The sequence below is a fragment of the Acartia tonsa genome, chromosome 13 (genome assembly GCF_053477335.1).
Source record: "Acartia tonsa isolate MP-2025a chromosome 13, ASM5347733v1, whole genome shotgun sequence".
Classification (NCBI taxonomy): Eukaryota; Metazoa; Arthropoda; class Copepoda; order Calanoida; family Acartiidae; genus Acartia; species Acartia tonsa.
The window spans coordinates 12,089,531-12,109,661 of record NC_137272.1 but is presented as its reverse complement, the minus strand read 5'-3'; the positions used below and the strand labels follow the sequence as shown (position 1 = coordinate 12,109,661).

The 20,131-nt window shown below is 35.3% G+C and overlaps 2 protein-coding genes across 2 annotated transcripts in view; both read left to right on the top strand.

The window, feature by feature from the left end:
* Positions 1-4,290, top strand: part of LOC145335148 (uncharacterized) — a 52,129-nt gene extending 47,839 nt beyond the window's left edge. Inside the window, exon 7 of the mRNA XM_080180880.1 lies at positions 4,209-4,290. Coding sequence (XP_080037006.1) covers positions 4,209-4,290 — 82 coding nt within the window. The remainder of the gene's footprint in view (positions 1-4,208) is intronic.
* A 2,176-nt stretch (positions 4,291-6,466) lies between these two features.
* On the top strand, positions 6,467-18,528 carry LOC145303816 (uncharacterized). Its single transcript, XM_080145455.1, has 8 exons — positions 6,467-6,485; positions 9,342-9,412; positions 14,823-14,859; positions 15,168-15,236; positions 16,407-16,467; positions 16,557-16,611; positions 17,294-17,383; positions 18,181-18,528. The coding sequence occupies exons 2-8, from the start codon at positions 9,345-9,347 to the stop codon at positions 18,263-18,265; spliced, it is 465 nt and encodes a 154-aa protein (XP_080001581.1). The 5' UTR covers positions 6,467-6,485; positions 9,342-9,344; the 3' UTR covers positions 18,266-18,528.
* Positions 18,529-20,131: the final 1,603 nt, after the last annotated feature.

The following is a 20,131-nucleotide window of genomic DNA, read 5'->3' as shown; positions in this document are numbered from 1 at the left end:
TTCGGCTCCGGGACCCACCGGCCGCGACTTGACGGGCTCGGCCTCGGAAGGGGCTAGCGTGTCGGAGCCAGGTGTGGCTCCGAGGGCGTCCGGCCACGATTTGACGGGCTCGGCGCTGGGAGAGGCCGGGGCGCTGGGACCAGCCTGGGCTCCATGGGCGTCCGGCCGCGACTTGACGGGCTCGGCGCTAGGAGAGGCTGAGTCAGCGGAGCCATGCGTGGCTCCGGAGGCGGCCGGCCACGACTTGACGGGCACGGCGCCAGGAGAGGCTGATTCCTGGGAGTTGCGTGTGGCTCCGGGTGCATCAGACCGCGACTTGACGGGTCTGGACTCGGACTCGGCTGGCTGAATGGCTGGGGGTCCCAGGTAGAGGGGGCCAGGTGGACACGGCTGGCCGTTGATGAAGGTGTCGGCGGAGAAGATCGGTTCTGGAGGGCTGGCAATCTCAGGAAACGTCGTTGGCAGGTTCTCCAGTGGCACCTTGGGCACTGGGGGCAACCCCATGGCTAGCAGGTTGGTCCCCCTATGGGCGTTTAGTGCAGTGTCCACCCAGTGCGTGCCTTTCTCGACCACACGCGGCTGCTCTGGCAGTGGGCCTGGCAGAGGCCCCTCGTAACTCAACTCTCGGCGGTCTCCCGGTCGATGGGGACGTCACGGAGTGGGATGAACTCCCCACGCACCCACAAGCAGGGGGGTTGCATGTCGAAACAGAGCCTAGTTCCAAACTCCTTGAGAAAATACCCTCCTAGGTTCAGAGGGTGTGAGAGATTCCGTACCACAGTCACGTGGTACAGATGGAGTATAAGGGTGTGTGAAACTGCCATATATAATTCTTTTAATTTTCCTATTACCTGGAGGGGCTGGCCTTCCTCGTTAGCAGTCAGGATTTGGGTGTTGTCTGGAATCAACATGCGTTGCACGCCCATTGCGTGCATGAGGTGTTCAGAAATTACAGCAGACCCTGGTACACGGTTGCCAGAATCGACCATGGCATCAACCTGTACGTGCTGGGCAGGGTCAGGAGTGGGAAACCTCACCCTGATATGGCAGGGGAAGTGGAGGTCCTGCCCTTGAGACAAGGGGGCCTCCCGTTCGGCTGGGGTTGGCAGAAACTTCGGTGGTGGCCGAACCGCAGCTATGGTAGTATCGCTTACCATGGTGGCTTAGACTGTAGCTTCGAATCACTAGAGCTTATCAATTATCACTGGGTCAACAATTTTATATTTCTTTTTATCACTTGGTTGACATTTATACACACTTATGTGTTGTTATCACTAGGAGCTCTAGGTGTGATTCTGGAAGCACTGGCAGCAGGGAATGTCCGTCCTGCAAGGTTCAGAGGGGTGACGGCGGCAGGGAATGTCCCGTCCTGCAGCGCCGCTGGTTCGAATCCCGAAAGATGACGGCAGGGAATGGCCCGTCCTGCAGCGCCTCGGGTTCGAATCCTGGAAGGCAGCGGCAGGGAATGTCCCGTCCTGCCGTGCCTGTGGCTCAAATTCTGCTATCCGTCGCAGTGGTAGGCCTTACTTGTGTGCTGAAGCTTCGCAGCCACACATTGCCTTCTCAGGGAGACCAGCACCTAGCTGTCCGTCTCGTAGGTTTGGCCTGGGTGTCCTGGGGCTTGTCCCAGCTACACTTGCCAATTTAGACTCAGTTTTGTAGCCGTTTGAGCTAAATTATCCGATTACCGTGGCTGCGTACCTAGCGCTACTCCTACACGGTACGGAAAAAGCGCCGTAACTGGCGCTTTTAGCAGGCTAAATCTGCTTGCCGTAGGCCAAAGGCCCACATATTGCATTCAAAATGATGGAAATTCGACCTAAAAAGGCCGTCTCACGGGTCAGTTGGCTTCTCAGTTGGCGGCTGACTGTTCCCTTACTTGCCAAAGGGTCCAATCAGAGGTAGAATAGGCTAATTTCTGTAAGGCTCGATTGAAACACGCTGACACCAAGATGTGGTAAGCCGAACGTTTCAGCTCACAGGGTTGCGAGTTCGAATCCAACGAGCCTTAGCCTTGAATTATTCTACCAAAACAAACTAGCAGGATTTAGTCATACAGAAATTATATATTTAACTGAATAATATTTACAATGAATGTTTACTATTTATATACAACAGATTATAACAATGGTTAGGTTTGAAGGGGGTGTGGGGCACAAGGGCTTAGCCCCACGGTGGTAGACAGGCTGAGGGGGCAGCTGTGGTAAAAGGGGAGGCAGCGCCTCCCGGTTATATAATTGCGTGAGGGGCGCGTGATAGCTGCGTGTTCGTGCCCCTCCCCATATTTAGGCAGGCCAGTTTGACCGCTGGATAGCGGGGTCACCGTCGGTCATGAGGTGCATGGTGATATAATGGGGATTAGTGCAGAGGGCTTGTTGTGATAAGTCACAGCGTAGCAATTCTGTAAACTGCCCGTCCGTCTGGTTGTCGTATTACCACAATGGCACCCAATGTTATATAAACAAGCTAGCTTTTTCGTTGACTAAAATTCTTTGGATACTTTTAAGGAAGCTTGATTGGTTCCTTTTAAAATAGCAGTGTTAGAACTTTTCAACCAACATTTTTTATCTGGACACACCCTTCTGCAAATCAATAAGCTCGAACAAGAGTGATTAGTTTCATAAACCTCTTTGGGGGTGTATCAGGATAGTGTAGAGGGGCGTAGGCAGGTGAACAGCTAGAGGTTGTACCCACAACCGTTCTTCATGCCTCAGGCTGTGATACTAATGTATGTGGGTGTGTGTATCAGGATAGTATAGGCCTTAGGGTGGTGTAGAAAGGGTGTAGGGAGGAGAACACATAGATAATTTATCCACACGCCACTGGCTGTGATACTAATGTATGGGGGTGTGTGTATCAGGACAGTATAGAGCCTAGGGTGGTGTAGAGGGGGTGTAAAGAGGAGAACACATAGATAATGTATCCACACGCCACTGGCTGTGATACTAATGTAAGGGGTGTGTGTATCAGGATAGTATAGACCTTAGGGTGGTGTAGAGGGGGTGTAGGGAGGAGAACACATAGATAATGTATCCACACGCCACTGGCTGTGATACTAATGTAAGGGGTGTGTGTATCAGGATAGTATAGACCTTAGGGTGGTGTAGAGGGGGTGTAGGGAGGAGAACACATAGATAATGTATCCACACGCCTCTGGCTGTGATACTAATGTATTGGGCTGTGTGTATCAGGTCAGTATAGTCCCTAGGGTGGTGTAGAGGGTGTATAGGGAGGAGAACACATATATAATGTATCCACACGCCACTGGCTGTGATACTAATGTAAGGGGGTGTGTATCAAGACAGTATAGACCCTAGGGTGGTGTAGAGGGGGTGTAGGGAGGAGAACACATAGATAATGTATCCACACACTACTGGCTGTGATAATAATATAAGGGGTGTGTGTATCAGGATAGTATAGACCTTAGGGTGGTGTAGAGGGGGTGTAGGGAGGAGAACACATAGATAATGTATCCACACACTACTGGCTGTGATACTTATGTAAGGGGGTGTGTATCAGGACAGTATAGACCTTAGGGTGGTGTAGAGGGGGTGTAGGGAGGAAAACACATAGATAATGTATCCACACACTACTGGCTGTGATACTAATATAAGGGGTGTGTGAATCCGGACAGTATAGACGTTAGGGTGGTGTAGAGGGGGTGTAGGGAGGAGAAAACATAGATAATGTATCCACACGCCTCTGGCTGTGATTCTAATGTATGGGGTTGTGTGTATCAGGATAGTATGGACCCTAGGGTGGTGTAGAGGGGGTGTAGGAAGGGGAACACATAGATAATGTATCCACACGCTACTTGCTGTGATACTAATGTATGGGGATGTGTATCAGGACAGTATAGACCTTAGGGTGGTGTAGAGGGAGTGTAGAGAGGAGAACACATACATACATAATGTATCCACATGCCACTGGCTGTGATACTAATGTATGGGGGTGTGTGTATCAGGATGGTGTGGACCCTAGTTTGTTGTAGAGGGGGTGTAGTGAGGTGTATTCACACACCTTCTGCATGCCACTGGTGATACTAATATACTTAGTGGAGAAGGAAAGTATCTTGTGTGACGTCATAAAAATACGTCTAAAAAGGAAGGATGAGTGGAGAAGTGGGAAAGGAAACACCTCAAAAAGAGATAATAGACGTATTTTTATGACGTCACACATGACACTTCCCAAAGCTTCAATTGTTTTAGTTATGCTGAATCTCTGTTATGTTGTGGGCTGCATGATCAAGCAAAGGATTATTCGGAATCTGTTCTTAGGAATATAATTTAATCAGTTTTAAAAGGGAAGCTGTTTCTATAATTATGGTCGGGCCGTATGTCCTTCTGTCCGTTCATCCAATGTCCATCCATAAATATTTGTGCTTCGTTATATGGATTACACCCTCTCTCTCTTTCTCTATCTCTCTCTTTCTTTCTTAATCTTGTGCATAATAAGTTTAATGAAATTACTGTTGTTGGTCTAAAATCTAAAATATTAAATTTTAAAACTTGTTAGTAGTTATTTATAGCATAGTATTATAAACAGCTTTCCATGGATTCATGAAAGCCTATATTGGGGGAAAATGATTTTAACTTGCATTATCCTATCCTAGTATTCCTCTAGCACTGGAGATGAAAGAGATTTTCTTAGGAAATTGGCCCAACACAGGGAGGCAGGGTACATTGGACTGTAAATTACATTGATACCCAAAGTTACATTTTTCAATTGAAGGTATCAAGATTGTTACAAGAGAGTTTTCAATACACAATATAGAGAAAAATATAAGGTAATAACACACAAAATGTGAATTTTAAATATTTATTCAGACATTACAAGTTGTTTCGAACATGTTTGCTCTCTTCATATGACAATGTAAAACTGAATAAAACATAGGTTATATAAATGCGTTTTCTCGTATTTATTCGAATCCGGTGGATAGGAACCGGTTCTCATCCATACGAAAAAACTATGTCTAGCATCGTATTATATCCAGTTTTCTACGAATATAGAAATGTACAATCATAAGATTAAAACCAGTTTTTTAGCCCGTGCCTTCGGCATCTCGGGGCTAAAAAACTAGTTTTAATCTTATAATTGTACATTCTATATCCGCGGAAAGCCGTTTATAATACGATGAAAGAAATAACTAATCTTATTTATTGGCTGATAACTTTTGATAATCATTTATTTTTTATTATCATTTTCCAAACAAATAAAGTTCAAACCTTTAAACCAATTATTTGATCTACCGAAAATGTGATTTCATTATAATCATTTGGGATGTATTATATCATTTATTATTCATTGTCGTATCCCTAAGGCTCAACATTAACGTTGTACAAGTGCTGAGTTAAATCGCTTTTTTTCAGCTGGAACACAATATCTACACCCCCTCAAAAAATTCGTTTCATGTTTTAACAAAAATACTACCCCTCCTCCCCCCAAAAAAAGAAAAATCTATCTTTGTTTAACTAAACAAAAATAAAAATGGGAAGAATGCCCCCAAATATCTTTGGGGACGAAAACCTTAGAGGCTATTGGCGAAGCCATTAGTATATTAGCCATCTTTAGGTTTAATTGATATCATAGGAATTTAATGAAATTTATAGCAAATGTTGGTCTTCAAATATTAAAGTTCAAATTTCAAAGTTGAAACCTCTCAAGGGATTAACTTCAAGTGCAGCAATTTTCAACTTAATTGACTTGTTTCTTAAGATCTCTGTGACAGATATATCACAGTATAAAATCATACCATGAGTTTGCTGTTATTTAAAATTTTTTGTAATTTTAAACCTCGTTTATAAGACAAATGCTATACTTGAAATTTAGAAGATAAATTCAAGGAATTTTAGTTTTCGTGTAAAATATAAAGTTTTTTATATTGGATTGGTTAGTTTTTATTATACTAGCGGCTACGCGGGGAGGGGGAAATTTAATTGAATAACCCAATTTCTTAAATTAGATTTTAAAGAAAATATTTTTTAAAAATTTGAGGTGAGGAAATTTTTTTTGAGTGGGGGTGTTGCCCCCTCCCCTAGTTTTAAAATTAGTTTTAAAAATTAAATTTAAACTTTTTTAGGGGGGGGGGGAATTTGGGGGATTCATTTCTTGGGGCAATTTCTCTTGGGAGGGTGGTGGTACCCTCCCTTTAAATAGTAATAAACCTTCCCGGGACCTATGAGAAGCTACCCTTTTAAGGAGGACCCGATCGGTTCAGCGGTTAGCGAGATCCTTCGGTACAAACAATCAGACACATATACAGACACACATCCTGTTAGTTTATTATAAGGTTTTTTTTGAGAGCTATATTTTAATAAGTAAAAAAACCCTCAAAGATATTATGTAGATAAGATAAAAAATATATTTTTTATCTAATTTTATCATTATAAGGTTTTTTTTTTCATGCATTCCTTTTTCATGTTTATATTAAAAATGATGTTTAAATTATATTTATGTTGCATAGATTAAATCCAACTAACGTTAAGGTAATTATAATTTTTTTAGAAGCGAAGCTTCTTTGTAAACAATGTTGTCTGTACGTTTCTTGACTGTATTTGACGCATTTTCACAATGTAAAACATCCATGAAAGGGAAGGCCATGAAAAACTGGTATAAATTTTATGATTTTTATTTTAATATTTGTGGCAAACTTTATATTTAAATGTTTTTGAAAATAATTTTTTTATAAATCCTCGAAGTTGTTTGGAAAAAATCTTTGAAATTAATTTTGAAAATAATTAGTTACACAAGAAATATGGTTAGTGAAAGATATTTAGAGAGCCAGGTTTTTACCCTGTACCTCCAGCTTGGCTTTGTACTGCCAAGTACATTTGTTCTCCTACGTAGTGATTGCTTGCATTGGTTTTCTTGTGTGTCCATCCCGTTTCTGTCTGGAGTCCTGCCAGCTATGATTCTCATACTCATTTCAAGGAAGGGTAGATCGAGGCGAGGAGAGTATTCAACAAGCTCAGATTCTGACTCTCCCTCAGACGGTGACCTTCCGTTGCAGGCCACATCGAAAATGGCAAAAACCCTCAGCATATCTGCTTCCCGCCAGTTGGATGGTGGTCAGTTGGGTTCTAACGTTAATTCGGATATCTTAAGAGAAAAACTAAAGTCTGATTCAAAGGTTGATTCAAAAAGATTTGAGCTTAATTTCAATGATGACAAAGCAACCAAGGCAAATCTGACTACCACCAAGCCACTTGATGATCCCAATATTAGACAAGATGATGAAATTAAAACCTCTACGGAGGATCCTGTTGATGCATCAAGTGAGAGTTCTGAGGAAATATCCGGAGATGATAAAAATGTTTCTGAAGACAATGTACATAAAGGCACGGAGGACAAGACTGGTTTTTCTAGTGATCATGATTTAAATTGATATATATAACAAAATTATAATAAATTATTTTATATAACAAAAACTATCCAAACATTACTTAAATACACGATATATTTCAATTTTAAGACTTCTAGAGAGGCCTCGCTTAAAACATTACACCTAATCATCATATGAATCACCAAAAAAATTATAACAAAAACTATTTTCAAAAAGGGATATACAGATTTTCTGGTAAGGTTTATATAGCTGCTATATACACCTTCTAAATTGTACCTAAATATTACAGAAATCATCAGGTCAAATTTGAAATCGATAGGACAACAAATTTACTCCAAGAGCTATTCGTTACGGACAGACCGGTCCTAAATATAGAAAAGCTTTGCTTTTAAAAATGCCACCTTTTTTCATAATTTCGTTCCCAGTTTGGCTTCGAACCCGATTAATATCCGTTGGATAAGAACCAGATTAAATAGAAATCATAAAATCAATACCAGTTTTGTTATAATTCATTTTAATACCCGTGGAAAGTTGTCGGTAATACAATGGGATAAATTACTATTCCAGATTGGCTTCAAACCGATTAATTTCCATAGCGGCCTTTAGCAATACTAAAAAATCATGCATGGCATTTTTATTATAAACAAGTTTCTACGAAAAATAAAATAAAAACGAGAATATATTAAAATGTAATAGTTTTGAATTTTACTAAACGCGAAAAATGCGATATATACATTGATGCAAGGTGTTTCAGAAAAAAATGCGTTTTCCGGTTTTGGAAAACAACCAGTAGGAGTATGAAAAAAAAAATTATATATTCTTATTCTCTATAAAAATATGGATAAATTTTATAAAAGGTGTTTTTTAATATCTCTTGAAACAATAGCGCTTTTTAGAGCTTAAAGAACTCAAAATGTATGTGTGCTGCTTTATTCTTATAGAATTTAGGGCTATCACGTTTAACTAAATATTCTAATAATTACATTTAAAATTTAACTTAAAAATGCTTATTTTTACAGAACAAATGACTAACTTTAATCTTGCTTTAATTATAATTAAATTTGATAGTAATAAAAATCTTCATGTTCATTCCTCACTCATCCCCCTTTAATCTCCTAATCCCTTTGATTGATAAATGACATATTAACTCAAATGACAAGTTATTAAAGAAAAGGCCTTTTTAGCACTTGAACCAAGATAACTTGCTTATTTTTAAAGATATTGAAATGAAATAAAAAGTTACCTGTTTTTTTCTCCAATGCGCACAGTATAAAAAAAGATTCCTTACTAAAAATGACTTTGCCATAGAGAAACAGAAAAAAGTTAATTCTGAAGAACCTAAAAAGCTCTTTGCATGTAGCCAAAAAAAGAAAATATGTAAAAAATCTCAAATGGGGACATTGATTTAACCTTTTTTTACTTTAATATTGCACTTTTCAACCTATATGTTGTACAATAAATGAGTTATTTGATTATAATTGTTTTCACACTGTTAACATCAAGCATTTTTACCCTACATGTACCTATCAGTACAGCCGCATTTTTTGAGATATCAAAAAACACCTTAAGTAAATGTTATGCACATTTTTACAGAGAATATGGACATATAATTATTTTTTTCATGCTCCATCTGGTTGATTCACAAAACTGAAAAACGCAGTTTTTTTTTAAACACCTTGTAGATATTTTAAACCTTTGGGTCATGGAAAGAAAACGAAGTTGAGGGTTTCGTCGCATTTTCACAGTAGCTTTTCTCCTATTTCTAGACCATGCGGGGTCCATTTTCTAACCTTAACTAACCTAAGCTAAAATAACCTTTCAAAAGCTACTGTGAAAATGCGACGAAACCCTCAACTTGGTTTTCTTCCCATGATCCAAACCTTTATAGCTTTGATTCTAATTTATTCATGGATTGGACAATGGAAATTAGATCAATTTTCCCCAAAAATAGAATGGAAAATATTGATTAATTTTCCATAGTCCTATCCTTGAATTCTAGGCGATGTATATAAAAGCAGAATCCTTGTATCATACTTGTGCCTTCGAACAAGCCTTGGTTATATTTCTAAGGTAAAATCTTAGTAGCGCAGCTACTCTATAACAAAAGGGCATATACTGCACCTGATTCATTTGATTAAAAACTGATATTTTTTTTCTATACTGTCGGCTACGCCCCTAGAGGCCCCTGGGGGCACTTGAGAAGGCAGAGTTGAATAAGATAAACGATTTTTCTTATTATTTTAGATTTAAAAAGAAAAAGTAGTTTGGTAATAAAGATTTGTTTTGGGGGTAATGTAAGGGCGATTTCAATTGGGAGGTTGGTGGTACCCTCCCTGAAAGTAGATATAAACCTTCCAAGGACCTATGAGAAGATATCCTGAATAGGAATACCGTAACAGTTGAGCGGTTGTACAGACAGACAAACATCCTGTTACTGAATTTAGCGTTCTAAATATATCATAGACAGTAAATTATACTCCACCTCAAAGTTTCGCAAGCACAATTGGTCAAAAACTTTGGGAACTTCTTTTTATTGATATTGATTGGATTGTACAAGCCAGCAGGGTATATCCTTACCACTAAATATTTTAATCTAAGCGGTATTTTGTTTATCGAAATAATGGAATATACATCAATTTATCATCCATTGTCTTATCCGTTAAGGTTCTGCAATATGTACAGTTTTATAAGCGCGCTCAGAAAACTATTTTTATCGGTTCAGCTATTAGCGAGATTCTTCGGGTACAGACAGACACACACACCCATGCAGACATTCTGTTACTTTCATATATAAGGATACTAGAGTTGGCTCGATATAACTATCTCGCTATTGGCTAGTTACCTATTATGATCTTATAGAACAATTTTGTTGTCACCCTATAAATAGAAAATATAGAAAAAAAATTTTAAGATAAGATAATTTTCTTGGAAAATACTTGCCCAAATTTGTTTTACATTTCTTAGAACCTTTATAATGTATTGGCATGATTTACTAACCAATTTAAAATTTAATTTACTAACCTTTATAAACTGAAATTTTAATTCATACACTTTATTTCACTCTCTTTAGATTTAAAAAAAAGACAACATTAAATATGTTTTTGAAAACATGTTGTGTTCATCACAACATGTTGCAACATAAACAGAGGTAGATTCTTATAAAAAGAATGCTGTGTTAATGCAGAGAAGGAAAAGAAAGGTGAGGGCAAGGGGAAATATTTTATTTCAATAAAATAATTTTCAATATTATATACTTTGGCATTTAAAATAAGACTGTTGAACATCTACATATGTCTCATGCTAAATTAGCTCTTTTGGTTAAGGCAACAGGTCTCAGGTGTCAAGGATGGTGGTTCAAGACACACCACTGAAACAATATAATTTTCAATATTATGTACTTTGGCTTTTAAAATAAGACTGTTGAACACTCACATATGTCTCATGCTAATTTAGCTCTTTTGGTTAAGACAACAGGTTTCATATGTCAAGGATGGTGGTTCAAGACACACCACTGAAACAATATATTTTCAATATTATATACTTTGAACACATGGTGGTTCAAGACACACCACTGAAACAATATATTTTCAATATTATATACTTTGGCATTTAAAATAAGACTGTTGAACACAACATATGTCTCATGCTAAATTAGCTCTTTTGGTTAAGACAACAGGTTTCAGATGTCAAGGATGGTGGTTCAAGACACACCACTGAAACAATATAATTTTTAATATTATATACTTTGGCATTTAAAATAAGACTGTTGAACACTTAAATATGTCTCATGCTAAATTAGCTCTTTTGGTTAAGGCAACAGGTTTCAGATGTCAAGGATGGTGGTTCAAGACACACCACTGAAACAATATAATTTTTAATATTATTTACTTTGGCACTTAAAATAAGACTGTTGAACAGAAATATATGTCTCATGCTAAATTAGCTCTTTTGGTTAAGGCAACAGGTTTCAGATGTCAAGGATGGTGGTTCAAGACACACCACTGAAAAAATATAATTTTCAATATTATATACTTTGGCATTTAAAATAAGACTGTTGAACACTTACATATGTCTCATGCTAAATTAGCTCTTTTGGTTAAGACAACAGGTTTCAGATGTCAAGGATGGTGGTTGAAGACACACCACTGAAACAATATTATTTTCAATATTATATACTTTGGCATTTAGAATAAGACTGTTGAACACTCACATATGTCTCATGCTAAATTAGCTCTTTTGGTTAAGGCATCAGATTTCAGATGTCAAGGATGGTGGTTCAAGACACACCACTGAAAAAATATTTTTTTCTCAATCTTATATATTTTGACATTTACAGATTAAGACTAAAACAATAAATCTACAAAACATGCATACCACTGTAAAGATTTGGAGGTTTGGTGAGAAAATAATTTGTTTTACCACTGATATTTGGTTTAATGGATGCGAGATTGAGTCTCACCAAAAACAAATTAAAAAATATTTTAATATTTTAAGTGACTGTATAATGTATGATGTAAATGATTAAAAATATTTTAAAATTTTGTATTACTTATTATCTCAGACAGTGAAAATTAAATTTGGTGTTTGGGTAGTTTTGAACTGAAACCCTCTGAATGGAACCTCATCTCTACCCCTGAGCTATGATGACAGACATGGAAGGATATGAAATTTTAAAGTATACTATAAGAAATAAGTTTTTGTATACATTGTCTATTTTCACAACTGATAATTGGTCTCCAATATAGCTCATTTATAGAATGTTGGTTTCCTTATCCGTATGTTGCGGGTTCGAGGCTCTCCGAGAGGGGCAGGGATTTTGTTAGTGTTAAAAATTGGGAGTTTCTGTGTAGTAAAAGTTGTTGCAAATATAGGTATTAAATAAAATTTGAATTATAAATAACTATGTTGTACTTATAAGTACTTTTTTAAAAAGAAGTTGTATCAACTTTTTTGCTTTTTATTTAAAATAGCTAGCCGGTTCTTTCAGTAAGTACAGGGTGTTTTTTTTTAATGAGTTAAAAGTATTGCTTAATTTAACCCACTTGCCATTGACAGAAATTAATAATCTATATCTTAATTTCTTCATTGATGTGGGACATTTTGTATGAGAAAAAAATATTTAGCGATTTTCAACAAATTCTGCCTTAAAAACCGGTTTTTCTAAAGTACCTATATTTGGAAGATTTTTGGATCATGACAAATTTTAAGAGTATGCAAAAATGCGTACATTTTTAAAAATCAAATTGCGTGGCTTGTGTTAATAGTAGAAAAATGTTACGCATATCGTTAGAATTGTCATAAACTCTAGTTTTTGGAAATATATGTAACACATACATGCTATTTGTAGTATAGAAGCTACATTGGAAAATGTGAGAAATGTTGAAAATTTTAAGTAAGTTGGAACATTTTACCACGTAGCTCCTAAACTATACGTAGCACAGGAATAGTTCTTAAACACCTAAAAACTAGAGTTTATGACAATTCTAACGATATGCATAACATTTTTCTACTATTAACACAAGCCACGCAATTTGATTTTTAAAAATGTACGCATTTTTGCATACTCTTAAAATTTGTCATGATCCAAAAATATTCCAAATATAGGTACTTTAGAAGAACCGGTTTTTAAGGCAGAATTTGTTGAAAATCTCTAAATATTTTTTTCTCATACAAAATGTCCCACATCAATGAAGAAATTAAGATATAGATTATTAATTTCTGTCAATGGCAAGTGGGTTAAATTAAGCAATACTTTTAACTCATTAAAAAAAAACACCCTGTAGTAGATGTAAAAATTTTCATAGAATTCAGATATGCAATCGGTTTTTTTGTAGACCTCTTATTTTTTAAGTAATTTAAGTTTTTAAAAAAAATAATTAAGTCGGTTTTAAGGTACTAAAACGCAACAAAATAAAAGAAGAAAATGGCCAGTATGAACAAAAATAGTAAGATCTTTAATTTGACACCTTACTTTTAAAATTCTGTTAAGTAATTATTGAAAAAATCTATTTTGTTAACCTCGGATTAATCAAAACTTTTAAATTAAAAATATCCTCTCAAAGGCATAAAAAGTATGTTTTCATATATACTTTTAGAATGAGAAAAATAATACGAATTCATTCTAAGCAAAATTGAAAAACTTTTATAAAACTAAAATAAAAAATATAAGTTTATTTTAAGAATCATAATTTTCGGCTTTAAAGGGTTAGCTTGAATAAAACCTGAACTAAACCTAAACAAAAGACAATGCAATGTAGCAGATATTTTTTAAACACAAGAAACAATAATGTATTTTTAACTGCATTGTTTTGAAGTTTATAAACAGACTGATGCATATTTGTTCATAATTTTTTATTCTTTACATGTTCTGTAATATCACTATATTTATTGTAGTATCTATTGTATATATTGTATGAACGTTCTCCTTTTTTTATGGCAATTCTATTGGTTAACTTTATAGATTAAGCTTCGCGATTCGTCAATTTTCGCGATTTGTGATTGGCTAGTTTAGTAGTTACAATTCTTAAAATAAACTTTTTATTTTTTTTATTTTTATTTCATTTTTTAAAAACTTTTTCAATTTTGCTTAGAATGGATTCGTAATATTTTTCTGATTCTAAAGGTATATATGAACCCATGTTTTTTATGTCTGTTTGAGAAAATATTTAGGTCTAAAGTTTTTATTAAACCGAGGTTAAAAAATAGATTTTTTCAATAATTACTCAACAGAATTTTAAAAGTAAGGTGTCAAATTAAAGATCTTACTATTTTTGTTCATACTGGCCATTTTCTTCTTTTATTTTGTTGCGTTTTAGTACCTTAAAACCGACTTAATTATTTTTTTAAAAAACTTAAATTACTTAAAAAATAAGAGGTCTACAAAAAAACCGATTGCATATCTGAATTCTATGAAAAATTTTACATCTACTACTTACTAAAAGAACCGGCTAGCTATCTTAAATAAAAAGCAAAAAAGTTGATACAACTTCTTTACATTTTAATAATGTTTTAGCTTACTCAGATATTTTCAAGATTAGATTTTGCTGAGCCAAAAATTATTTAAAGAGACTTTATACATATATTATATCTTTTTTTCGAGTAGACAATCTTAAATCTTAAAAACTTGATTTTTGTAACATTGTGCTAAAATAATGTGCTAAAATAGCTGAGAGGTCCAAGGTTTTTTTTTATGAGGGGGGTAATAAATCTCAACAGGTGGAGTAATTCCTATTTGAGAAAAGTTATTATACCCTACAATAATTTTTGAGAGGTCTATGTACTACCCTCAAAATATTTAAGGGGGTAAATACCCCCCCCCCCTCAAAATAGTTAAGCATACGGATTAAGAAAAAAACTTAAAATCGTTTAGATACCGTTACTTTGCACTGACCAATCACGATTCAACCCCCCAAAATTACTAAGCTAATGGATGGCAAAACGACCAATAACAGTTTTGTCCATCTAATATTTAATATTTCAGAGTAAAACGACACGCGCCTGACACGAGTGGTGTTGAGGTAATTTAATTCTTTTTTTAAAGCGGTTTCTCTCAAATCTCCCTCCTCCCTCCTCCTCCTCCATAACTTAGAAATAAATTTAATGGGGTTAGAGTTTTTTATAGGTTAGGTTATATTGGTTACATGGTAGCCCCGCAGTTTTAGGCCCCGCGAGGGTTAAGGATTTAAAATCAACCAACTCCCATCCCTCTTATTTAAAAAAATAAGTATTGAGACTTTGCTATTAATATAAGAGAGACAATAAATTAAAAAGCTTCAACCCTTGCTTTAACGGGATTAAATCACATTTGATGATATTTTTTTTTAAGCTTGGAATAATGAAGTGCAAGAAAACCATCTACAATTGTATCGGAGAAAACCAGGTTTTTGATAAAAAGGTAAAACATTTTCTCGTATTCATTCGAATCCGGTGGATAGGTACCGGTTCTTATCCCTCCGAAAAAACTATGTCTAGCATCGTATTATATCCAGTTTTCTACGAATATAGAAATGTACAATCATAAGATTAAAACCAGTTTTTTTAGCCGGTGCCTTCGGCACCACGGGGCTAAAAAAACTAGTTTTAATCTTATAATTGTACATTCTATATCCGCGGAAAGCCGTTTATAATACGATACGAGAAATAACTATTCTCGTATTCATTCGAATCCGGTGGGTAGGAACCGGTTCTTATCCATACGAAAAAAACTATGTCTAGCTTTCTACGAATATAAAAATGTACAATTATAAGATTAAAACTAGTTTTAATCTTATACTTGTACATTCTATATCCACGGAAAGCTGTTTATAATACGATGCGAGAAATAACTATTAAAATGCAATAATATTTTAGCAACTAAAAGTATCCACTCGTCGCCGAGGAGGTGATAGGTTCGAATCTTGGTATGACACTATGCCATAACTAAAAATGTTTCCTACTGCTGCTATGTCAGATGCTCGACATAAATAGTTAGAGTAGGGGGAATGTCTCGGCCCATAAACAGGCACAACTCATTACTTCTCAGACAAAGGTTGTGAAATCAAAGTGTTGGTTGTCTGGTGGATGTTACTTAACGGAATATCAACCATTGGGCGTTAGTGTATTGCATCCTATTACAAACGGATGCTGACCTTGGGTTCTCTAGATGTTCACTTTAAATTTAAAGGAGAATCGCGTCTCAATTAGGTAATAAAATGACTAATAGCCAATTAAAACTACACCAGAAGAAAAAATAAAAACAAACGGTCAACTCTGGTTCATTACCCTGTTCTACACCACGCTCCCCTGTGCTCCCATATTCGCTACACCCCTAAACTTCCAATCAAAATCGAGTTAGTAGTAAAACCTCTACAAGTACTGCCTGTACTAAAAGAGGTGTACTAAGCTCTACTATCATTGTACATAAACTCATTTCGTAACTCATTCTATATTTTTATTATAAATTGTATTATCGATAGTAAAATTCTGAAATACATACATAAAATGATGATAAAGAATCCAGCTAAAATCTTATTTAAAAAAAAAGCTTTGCTTTCACTGACCGTAATCTTCCTTGTTCTATGCCTAGTTACTGAAAGATTATCTCGCAAGTTTGGAGAAACAGGAAAATGTTCAAAGAACAAGATCAGGTTTATTTTACTTCTATTTTAATAAACTTGTCCTATCTATTTAAAACCTTGTACTAAGATTAAGGTATTTTTAATTTTCTTCAATTTAGGAAAACGAGTAAAGGCCGCCAAATCCAAAACATCCAAAGAAGTTGATCATTTGAGGTAGAAAAAAACCAGCTACTCTTTAACTAGGTTATATCCATATATATGTTTAACCACAAGCTTTAATCATAAATAATAGATATATCTTTTATTGTTATGGACTTATTTATTTTCTCCAATACTTTTTTTTTGGAAAATTCATTAGAATATTTCCTTTTATGATATTGACAAAAAATTATATTTAGTTCTTATAATAGATTGTACAATAAAACCATTTTAAAAATGTGACCTCATTTTTAAAAGCGAAGCTTTTCTATAAGTGTGTTCGGTCCGTCTCTACGCCCGTAACGGTTAACTCTTTTTGTTAATTTAGGCACTTTAGAATTGTCCTATCGATTTAAAACTTTGCATGATAATTCCTATAACAGTTAGGTACGAATTAGTTTTGTTTGTCTAATATGAATATCCTATTCATTTGATTTTTGAAATAATGATTCTTAGGACAAGAATCGAGGCAACTCTATAATCAAATTCCAAAAATGAAAGTATGTCTTTTACTGTGTCTTGAATTTACAAAATTTTGCAATAAATTTACGTACAACAAGGGTTATTGTTCATTTGCCTTCTTTCTGATTTTAGAGCTTAACTTTTATGGATGTTGTTATTCTTTAAATTCCCAGGAGGAATCTACTAATTCCTGACTGCTTGGTCTTTTTAACTTATAATAATTATCCTAATTAAGGAAAGAAAAAGAATATTTGCATCTGTTGACACAAAACATCACCACATCATCTCCGGAAATGTCCCCTGACATCATTACAGAACAGACAAAGTAAGTTATAGAGTAGCGCTGCTGCTCATCTAAAATCCCAATATTAAATTTAAGTGTTCAAGTCAATTTCAGGTTCCAGGTATATACTCGATATTTTGATAAGTTTAATCTACAGATGGAAACAGCGTACAGTGTCCAATAAAAAATGCCCTAATACGGTAAAAATGACCAATTATAGGCCAGTATACAATTTACCATTGGTTAATCATAATGTAAACTGGCCTATCATTGGTCGTTTGTATTGTATGACGTCAATTTTTATCGGACACTATAAGCTGTTTCCTACATAAAGGTTATATTATATTAATTATATGGATGTACTGTACAATATCTCGTAAATTTATCGTCCATTGTCTTGTCCTATTGATTATTAGCTATGCCATTCTCCCATTCTTGAAATTAATTTTATGTAATTACAAATGTATAATCTATTGAAATAAGTGCCCTTGACTCAAACTCCAAACTTGCTCTAAAACCACAAATTCAATATCCGCACAATAATAATCTTAGCAATTTATCTCAAGAGTGTCTCCTCGGAAATGGAGAAATATACATCAATCCCTCTTTTAAAAAAACAGACTGGGGGTGGGGGGTAGTTTATGTTGTTAACTTAGGCTAAATTTGATACTGGGAAACCCGGAATGGTTAGTGCACTGCAGGTATAGGCCCCGTAGGGTTAGGCATAGGCAAAAAAACACCCTTATTTTCAATTTATTTTAAAAATAAGGTGGATAATATTCAGTGCTCGACAGGCACTTTGAAGGAAACCGCCCAATTTTTATTCATTTTTGTTTCAGTACGGCCGTTAGTGGAATTATCAACGAGGGCCTGGAGTTCATCAACAATAGACGTACTTTCTGGAGCCAAACTCTTACCAAATAATTATAGAGTAGCTGCGCTACTTGTAACAAGAAGAAATGGAGAATTATTTTTTAAAGAAAGGGGTTTAAGGTTTAATGCTCATCAGACATTTTGTGGGAAAGTATCCACATACTCTTATCAAATTTATGTATTATGGTTTTTGCTCAATTAATTTTGAAACAAAATTGCTCAAATAGATTTGTCTCAAGCTAAAGATCTCTGAAAATGCTGGTCAGTTGTACTTTTCAGATAGCCTTTAATGTGTTTTGCAGTGGTTTTATGCTATTTTTCTGACCACCCCTGCCACCCCTAACAACTAGCAACTATAGTATTAAACAAAATAAATTGTTTTTCTTAACATTTCAAAATATCATAATATTTAAAGCTCAAATAGTATCATATCAATAAAATAAACCTAAATTACTTATAAATAAATAATTATAAAATATAATATAATGTTAAAATTTGTTATTATATTAAAAATAAATTTATTAATAGTTTTGTTTTATAATAAATCTGCAATTAGTACGTATATTTTCAAGGATTTAAAGGGATAAGACATAAGCCGATAAATTAATGTACATCCTTTATGCTGATACATAAAAATACCACTTCTTTAGATTACAATTAGTGGTTGAAACGTTTAGACACTCAAACAAAATTCAATAAAAGTACCCAAAGTTGATGTTATTTAAAGCTTTGGGGACTAATGTAACAAACAGCCCCTTCCTTGTATATACTGCAGTTTCACTTATCGTACATGTGAACCTCAAAGAGAAAATATGATTTGAAATTTTAGGTTATAGGAAGGAATTTTACCCCATAGGGATAGTATCCCTATGGGGTAGGGCCCACAGGTTTAGAGTCCCTTGTAGGTTCTGGAGTATATAATGCCAAATGTCCGTTCTTTTGTTCGCTTGGAAGTTATGATTGATTATTCATTTTTTCTCTTCAACTGTTTTTGTAAAAAAATCTTTAAAAATTGTGTATTTTTGTATTAATGTCAGTTAGAACTAAGCAAAGCATTTAATGTAGAAATATGCATACTTTAAAATGGTTTATGTCGACTTTATGGAACCAAGTAAAAGTGTTCATAAATGACATATAATCAACATTGTTTTAACAGTAACGAACTGGGTAAAATCAATGGCGTGCACATTGGGATGCACGGACAACCCCCTGAAACCCAAATAAACGGGGGTGTATAATAGACAAAAAGAGGGGGTGTTATTTTATAGTTAGGGAGTTGGACACAACCGACACACCCTCTTTATAACAACCTTAAAAAGTAAAAAAGCATACTTTCACTTGGAAATTGAAGTGTACAAATTTTTTCTCATACTTTCCATAAATTTAAAGGGATGGCCGGGGGTGTAATTTTTTACCTTGAAACCCCACTTGGCTATTTTATGTGGTGTAGACCCTTGTCAAGGGGTTGAAGAGGGTTCTAGGAGAATTATCCATCTGACTTCATTTTACCGGGGGGGGGGGGGGGGGGAGTGGGGGTGGTGTGGTGGTGTGGACTCTTGGTAAAATTAGTAATTGCCAAGATATTATCGACAGAGAGTAAATATTTCAAATGTTATAAATCTAAAATAGAAAGTAAGAGGATGTCTCATATCTATCAGTCCGTTTGAGCTTAAGATCTCGGTAACAGCTGGACCGATGTCGAGGTTGTGATTCTCAGGAAATATTCCTACTGTTCATTCAATGGTCTTAAGCTTTTTTCATGGGGTGTGGGAAACCCCCATTTTTAAAAAAATGACCTCCCCCTTTAAGAAAAAATTATAGGGGCGCAGCCAAAAGAGGTAAATAAAAAACAGAAAGGAAAACTGTCATGTTATTTTTCTAAGTCTGATCGTGATAGAAAATCTTGTTAGTAGAGTT

What these genes read in the sequence shown, in the direction of transcription:
- LOC145303816 (XM_080145455.1), top strand. Translation starts at nt 9,345, where the DNA reads ATGTATATAAAAGCAGAATCCTTGTATCATACTTGTGCCTTCGAACAA. An exon ending in TGTTCAAAGAACAAGATCAG is followed by an intron (nt 16,468 to 16,556) that starts GTTTATTTTACT and finishes TCTTCAATTTAG; the next exon opens with GAAAACGAGTAAAGGCCGCC. An exon ending in ATCATTACAGAACAGACAAA is followed by an intron (nt 17,384 to 18,180) that starts GTAAGTTATAGA and finishes TTTTTGTTTCAG; the next exon opens with TACGGCCGTTAGTGGAATTA.